At 30.8% G+C, this 8,320-nt stretch overlaps 1 protein-coding gene across 1 annotated transcript; it reads left to right on the forward strand.

Moving 5' to 3' along the window:
• On the forward strand, positions 1 to 7,766 carry LOC106110253 (6-phosphogluconate dehydrogenase, decarboxylating). Its single transcript, XM_013292007.1, has 12 exons — positions 1 to 165; positions 1,221 to 1,332; positions 1,770 to 1,884; positions 2,778 to 2,929; positions 3,103 to 3,195; positions 3,668 to 3,818; positions 3,938 to 4,048; positions 4,417 to 4,560; positions 4,882 to 5,036; positions 5,506 to 5,595; positions 5,984 to 6,184; positions 6,956 to 7,766. Exons 1-12 carry the CDS (start codon positions 158 to 160, stop codon positions 7,073 to 7,075), a joined length of 1,452 nt encoding a protein of 483 aa, XP_013147461.1. The 5' UTR covers positions 1 to 157; the 3' UTR covers positions 7,076 to 7,766.
• Positions 7,767 to 8,320: the final 554 nt, after the last annotated feature.

Raw genomic sequence — 8,320 nt, forward strand, 5'->3', positions numbered from 1 at the left:
AAGCGAATTACAAGTTTGCTGACATTGCGGGACAAAAAACCCGCACATTTGCTTGCCATCTTCCTACAGTGTTAGTACATTCCTCTTCAATAAAAGTAAAGTTTCAGGCGCTTCGATACTTTTATCCAGTTAAACATTCCGGAATACATTTGAAATAATGGCTGAGTAAGTATTACTATAACCTCAATTGTGTGAAATGTACAACAATCTTTTGCTTTTAAGTTTCTAGTAGTCATTAAGTGATTAGTCATGACCAATGTCATAATTTTAATTCACCGCCAGTATTTCGTACTTTACAGAATAATTTTTAATTTAATATTCAGTTATTTCAATAAATAACTACAATTCAACAATTGAAAAACATATATTAACTTGTTCACTTACGCTTACATTACAATTGAAATTTTCATGTAAGATTTTTTACTTTATTTAATGTAAAATTAATATTTATTCACAGAAATAAGTTTATAAACATGATTATTTGCTTAACTGGAAGTTTCCATTAGAAATTAGCTATAAACTAAACAAAAGTAGGGTTTTGGAACATGCATTGTGCAAGGTTATTTGAAGGTGAACTTTACTTAGGTCATTATGCCTACCTTCAGTAACTTGTTTAGTATCTACAAAATTCAGTAAATATGTTAACATAGATTCAATGAATATTTCAAATCTTTTTATAATATTGAATTTATTTGCAAGCACTTATGATGCTTAATATTTTTATTCTAAAATCATTCTATTTATGTGTGGTAATTGAATGTAATTAGTCAGTTTATCACTTAGCACTAAATTAATTAAAAGCTATTGTAAAAGCAATTCAACAAATACTGAATAAAACACTTTACCGCTGCAGAATTTCACATTAAGAGGAAAATGTACTTTGACTTCTAGTTTTGTTTTCCTGCAAGGTTATAGAAGATAGGATAATCTAACATGTTTTAAAATACCACATTAATTTCTATTTATTACCAAATGTCTGTTATATATATCACTATCTTTCTCCTGCGACTCCATCTGCATGGAATTAAAAAAAAAAACAAAAAATGTTACCTCTGTGTTCTTCCAGATTATCCTCTAAATGTATGCCAAATTTCATCAAAATTTGTTCAGCCGTAAAGGTTACAAACTCCAACAAATATCCATCCATCCAACTAAACTTTCGCATTTGTAATATTATAAGTAAGATTACAATACATACTTGACATAATAATATTTTTTAGACCTAAAGCTGATATTGCCCTCATTGGCCTGGCTGTAATGGGCCAAAATCTTATCCTTAACATGGATTCTAAAGGATTTGTTGTCTGTGCTTACAACAGGACCGTTGAAAAGGTAATTGCTGTTTGTTTGATTTCTATTTTATCAAATTTAGATTTGTACAATCTGCCTTTGTGTAATAGCAATGCATAAGTAGTTTCGTAGCATTGCAGATGTCTACATCACTTCACATAAAGCTAACAACATACTGACTTCGAATTTAAAATGAGCACATGTTTGCATAGGTCACCTTGAGAAACAAAATCATACAATGTAACCATAGCAGTTATTTTCTAAATAACCTATTTGTTATTTAAGTAACGTAATAATAAACATTAACAAACATGCATAAACAAGCAAATGTATATTTAAATCCGTGATTTACACTTGTTAGAACAATTTGTAGTAATATAATGAACAGCATATATCCAACTATGTGGTTCCAAACCCACAAATTTACTCACTTTCACACTTTAAATTTCCTATGTTAACTTATAAATAAATGTTAACAGGTCGATCATTTCCTTGCTAATGAGGCGAAGGGAACAAAAATCATTGGAGCCAAATCGTTAGAAGATATGGTACAGAAATTGAAGAAACCCAGGAAAGTTATGCTCTTAGTCAAAGGTAAGTGATGTTTGTTTAATATGTTAAGCCTGAACAATTTTCATGTATTAAAGTGAACTCGCAGAATAATAATTACAATAACAATTTCAGTACTTATCACCTTATATATTGATAAGGTTCTTTGCATTTTGAAGTACTATTGAAAATAAAGCCACTTCAAAGTAAATGTTTGTCATGAATTACACTTTTTACGAAATAAATTTTCTTTTCACAAGTATTTTTTTTTAAATAACTACAAATGTGTAGATGCTATAAATGTTACTAAATAAATATGGTGCATTGTAAAGTGCACACTATTGAATGCACAACTCAATACAAAGTAACATTGTAATTGACCCTGATTTAAATTGGAAAACTATTATAATGACCTTATTTATACCTTATTGTGAATACATATTGTTTGAAGACTCGGCAATCTTGTTTATATTTATATAAGGAAACACAGACCTGTGACAGCAATAATAGTTGATAGATTATTTTGTTAACAGGAAGAATTGCATTTACATGTATTCTGTGTGTTTGCACTACCAAAATGCTCACAGAAAAACTATTAAACATCCTTACTACTGTTGAAGAATATTGCCTAAGTGTAAAATACACAATACAGATATTCTAAATGTGAATGTTTAGATGGATGGATGTTTGTTACTAAATATCTCCAAAATGGATTAATGGATCTTGATAAAACTTGGTACAGATGTAGGACATAGTCTGGAAGAACATATAGGCTTACTTATCAGTGTAACAACCCAAAGTGAGTCTTGGCCTCTAGCCCAAGAAAACTCATAGACTACTTACTTTTTTTTCTTTCTGCAAGGAGGTAGCATAATCTAGTAATAGATAAATTAATTTTAGTAAAAATTTAAATCATTATTAATATATTTGTGTTACAGCTGGCTCAGCTGTGGATGCATTTGTTAAGAATCTGTTGCCATTGTTAGAGAAGGGTGACATTATTATTGATGGTGGTAATTCCCAGTACACTGACACACAGAAATGGTGCAAGGAATTAGCTTCAACAGGAATTCTCTATATTGGAATGGGTGTAAGTTGAAAATACACTATTTATACTAATGTTTAATGAAACAATTTAAATCACTACCCAATTAGAAATACAGAATTTAAAATTTCTTGTGTTCTGAAGTATTACTGGCAGTTTTCAATGTTTTAATTTAGTGGATTTTGACACGCAATATAAAGTGGGGTTATTTTTAATAGGTAAGTGGCGGAGAGGATGGTGCACGATATGGCCCATCTCTAATGCCTGGAGGTCACCCGGCTGCATGGCCTGCAGTTAAACCTATATTCCAAGTAAGTTTTAATACACTCTTTGGCATAAAACCATATTGAAGGGTGAAAGGCAATTTATTTCAACCCCATTGTAGGCGATTTTGACTTTTATATATTTTCAGAATCAGTGAATTTTTCTGCGTCGTTTGAATCGGGTTTCATAAAGATCAGAGCAATTTTGTAGTGCTTGAAACAATCAAAATGTCGGTGTCTTTTTTAAGTATCCATGTATGAAGCGCCCAAAAATCAGCAGTTAGTAATAGTCAGCCGATTGAATGAAGTATGCAGAATTATAGCAATTTTAATCTAGAAATGGTCTGAAATTCTTTCAATTTAAATGATTTTCAGGATTTGTTTTTATATTTTTTGCTCTAAAAATACAACTTTACTCTCTCCTGAACATTTAACCTAATAGCGCTTAAAACAAATAGTCTTTCACCCATCAATATACACATTCAGTACTGAACTGTGTTATATATATTTTTATTTCTAGGCAATTTGTGCTAAAGTAAACAATGAGCCATGCTGCGATTGGGTTGGGGAAGATGGTGCAGGTCATTTTGTTAAGATGGTCCACAATGGTATTGAATATGGTGATATGCAACTTATTTGTGAAGCCTACCATTTAATGAAAGATGTTCTTAGTAAGTATTACTATTCATTTGACGTTTAATGATAAAAGTGTTCTCTTATCATTAAATTGTGATGTAATGATAAAATTTATTGTAAAATCATTATACATTACTTTTGCATTATTTTACAGATTTGGAACAGGGTGAGATAGCAAAAGTTTTCGCTGATTGGGGCAAAGGGGAATTGGATTCGTTTTTGATTGATATCACTTCTGGTATATTGAAATTCAAGGACACTGACGGTATGTATTAGATTAATAAATCAGATTTCAAATCCCTAATCTACAGTTATCTAGAAAATTATGTTTTTCAAGTGTAATATATCATTACAATTGTGAATTTTAAAGTAAATGGTATGTTTGATAAAAGTATAGTCATTATAGTGACTTAATAATGTTTATTACCGTCTTTCAGCCGCGACTGCGTCCTCGTAGAAATAAAAAATAAAAAAACAAGTACCCTATGTGTTCTTCCAGACTATCCTCTACATCTATGCCAAATTTCATCAAGATCCGCTCAGCCGTTTAAGCTATACTCTAACAGACATCCATTCATCTAAACTTTCGCATTTATAATAATAGTAAGATGGTTTGTATGAATTGTATTTCAGGTTCGTATTTACTGCCCAAGATCCGTGATGCAGCAGGGCAGAAAGGTACAGGAAAGTGGACTGTGATCAGTGCCTTGGAGTATGGAGTGCCTGTTACTCTAATCGGAGAGGCTGTTTTTGCCAGATGTCTTTCTGCACTTAAAGGTAAATATAATGTTTTATTTGTTGTATAAAAAACTTATTTATTTATAGATACTTAATTATTGGAGACTTAATTTAGTACTCAAGCCCTTTCCACCTTTTTTGTTGGAAGGAATGGATGGGAAGGGGAAGGAGATTTTTTAGGGGAAATGTCTTTTGTGCATCCCCTCCTCTGCCAATTAAAGATAGCCAACAATTGTTTCGTAATTTTAGGGAATTGCAGTAGTAGCCTTAATTGTCCGGTAGCCTCACTTGCCAACTTATACCATAAAAAAATAGAAGCTAAGTTAACATTTGTAAGTAATTTTATAATTTTTTGACCAGATGAGCGCATCAAGTCGAGCAAAACTCTTTCGAAGTCTGTGGTGAAATTTGATGGCAACAAAGTAGAGTTTATTGAACATCTACGCAAGGCTCTTTATGCCAGCAAAGTGATATCTTACGCTCAAGGATTCATGCTATTGAGAGAAGCAGCTCAGGTAATATTTATTCAAGATTTTTTTATACAAAAACAATATTACAGTTCATAATTTTACAAATATATTGCAAATAAAATAATTGTAAATAGAGTTAAGTGAAATTGTATTAATCGAATAATTAATTCTTATGACGGAGATTTGTGTTATAAAAATACTGATTTTTTTAGTGAAGTTACATTTTTTGGATACGACACAATCTAGTTCAATAGATTTTTTAAATTAGTTGTAATTGTAATTATTATAAAGAGGAAATTTATCTTTTTTTATGTATTGTAATAATTCAAAGCCTACTTGGCGGATTTCAAAAAATCTTTTACCATTAAAAATATATGTTAGTGTTATATAGTATAATATTAGTGTGTGACATAGGCTATGTTTTTTTAATTCCACACAGGCGAAGTCGCAAACAACAGCTAGTTACTAATGTATTTACTACCAATATTGTGTGATTAATTATTGATAATTTCAGGTGAACAAGTGGCATTTGAACTACGGCAGCATTGCTCTGATGTGGCGCGGAGGCTGCATCATCAGGAGTGCTTTCTTAGGCAATATTAAGGCAAGTACAATAAGTGTTTTTGTTTTATACCTATTACTTCATAATCAATGAGATAATTTGAATTCTGCATTTATAGTATGAAAGAAATGTTATCTATTCTTCTAAAATACATATTTTTGAATAATCCTCTTTTAAATATAATACCCTTCACCTAGGTCATGCTATAGTCTATATATATTCACGCTATTCAATTTAAGGGGTAAATTATTTGTAAAAAATGTCATGCGAACAATTCGATAGTCTGGAAGATCATATGGGCTACTTTTGTTTTTTTTCAATACCACACGGACGGACTCGCGGGCAAAACTTCTAGTAACTATTGTCTTATAAAACCGACTGCGACCTGATCATATAGATACAATAATTTTACTAATATTCTATTTTCCAGGAGGCATATACGAAGAATCCATCGCTTACAAACTTGTTACTGGATCCGTATTTCTCTAAGCAAGTTTCGGATTCTCAAATATCTCTGCGTCGTGTGGTAGCGCAAGCGGCATTGTCTGGTGTTCCCTCGCCTACATTCTCAGCTGCACTCGCCTTCTATGACGGATACAGCTCTGATGTGTTGCCAGCTAATCTATTACAGGTAATTTAATTTCATTATCTATACTAATATAATAATGCGTAAAAACACTATCTCAATATATTTTTGATTAATCCTTCCTTTAATAAAAAGTTCTACACTTACGATATGCTTTAGGCTATATATTTTCACGCTATTAAACTCAGGGGATAAATACATTTGTAAAAACCTAAATGTAAGAAACGGACCATAAACTACAAGCTGCCAACATCAAGGCAGAAAGATTGCAATGGTTTGTCATCATGTCATTTTGATATTTTCAATTATTGATTATGTAAACATATTATAATTTGACATATGTAAACAATTTTCATAATTTCATGCGGATGAAGCCGCACGGGAACAGCTACTTACTTTATAAAGATAGAAAGTGTAAAGATTGAGACTTTAGTCTAAACAGGAATTTAGAAAATCTGATGGGCGCTATTATCGCCACTATCGCGCATAATGTTGAAAAATATTTTGACTATGTAATCGAAACAGTTTACTCGATACTTGTCATCTTTGTTCCATTACCTTCTCGATTGTTCGTTCGAATCGCATACATTTTCCAAGAGAACATTCTCGAAGTCGCTTCGAATATTGGAGACATTCACTATGTCTACCTCTACTCGCTAACAGATGGCGTTGCGCCTAAATTACATATTTAAAAAAAACGATTACTTCGGCAAGAAATTTTCACCATAAGATTTTCTGCAACATTGTATAAGGTTTTCTATTATCCTAGTTCTAATTTCATGTGGAGATTTTTTAAAACCAACACATTTATTACAGGCACAACGTGACTATTTCGGAGCCCATACATACGAGCTGTTAACCAAACCAGGTGACTTTGTGCATACAAATTGGACCGGTCATGGAGGAAATGTATCCGCTTCAACATACAATAACTAATTAGTTTTAGAGATCTATTTTTTAATTTTTTATTATTATGGACATCCGAAAACTATACTATAATTTTGAAAGTCTATTTTTTATTATTGTTTGAATTATTTGCTATGATGATTTTTATATGCTGATGTTTTGAAAAGTGTTTAATGAACTACGTTCCTATTTAAAATGCAAGGTTTTCTATAATATGTGATGTCGCCATTATACATTGATAAAAGGTTAACAATATATAAACTACAATCGTATGAGGATTGACATTTATAAGTTCTGTAACTCACCCTTAGCAAATGTTAACATTATGTAAATGTTACCGTTACAATTTTTAACCAGTCATTTGATGTAACTCACCTTAAACTGGTTGTGAGTTCTGTTAAATTATGCAGTAATTTTTTTGTACCAACTATTGCAGTATATTATTTTACTTTCTTTAACTTACAAATAACTACTAAAATAAGTGACATTGTTATTTTAGTGGTGAATTCCCAAACTGTACATTCCTTTTTTTACCTATTATATACCTATATCAAGTTATTCTCGGGTCCAATAAGCCTCAAATATAATGGTAAATGTGATTTTTATAATTTATCTTTGAAGTTAAATGTGGGTTGAATATTTGGTCTATATTTTATATTAATTATTATGGATAATGTTATTGATATTAACTTTTTGAGAAATAAATTTTTTTTAATCGATATTACATCGTTTTATTTATACCCTATTTATTTTTACTTAATTATTAACGTACCTCGTCGTAATTTTTGCAGATAGTAACTGATATCTATACTAATATTATAAATAGGAAAGATTTGTATTTTGTATGTATTTGAAATACGTAAAAACAAATGGACATTATTTAAAAATTCTTTCACCTTTAGAAAGGTAATTTATCTGTGTAGTATAGGCTGTATTTTCTTTAATTTTTTAATTTCAAGCAAACCAAATCGCGAAAACAGCCAGTATAATGTGTCTAAGGGGCAGTACTACCAAATTCTCGTAAATTGCCTGATAATAATCAAACAGATAAAATACGTGACGGAAATATAGGATTTTTTTGTTTCACAATTCAAGATACCGATAAATAAGAACCTGGTAGTTAGTAAAAGCGGCAACGTCCCAAGGACGCTTAAAAGATCATATTCGGGCAGTTTTGCAAAAATCTTTATTTTTCATGTTAAGATAAATCTTTCCTATTTTCTGCTAAAAAATTTCTTTAAAAAGATTGTATACAATATATGCTAAGTATTAAAA

This window comes from Papilio polytes, unplaced genomic scaffold (genome assembly GCF_000836215.1).
Source record: "Papilio polytes unplaced genomic scaffold, Ppol_1.0 DF820711.1, whole genome shotgun sequence".
Lineage (NCBI taxonomy): Eukaryota > Metazoa > Arthropoda > Insecta > Lepidoptera > Papilionidae > Papilio > Papilio polytes.

Excerpts from the sequence above, each read along its gene's own strand:
- LOC106110253 (XM_013292007.1), top strand. Across the intron at positions 4,049-4,416 it reads GAAATTCAAGGACACTGACG|GTTCGTATTTACTGCCCAAG; the intron begins GTATGTATTAGA and ends ATTGTATTTCAG. Across the intron at positions 4,561-4,881 it reads ATGTCTTTCTGCACTTAAAG|ATGAGCGCATCAAGTCGAGC; the intron begins GTAAATATAATG and ends TTTTTTGACCAG.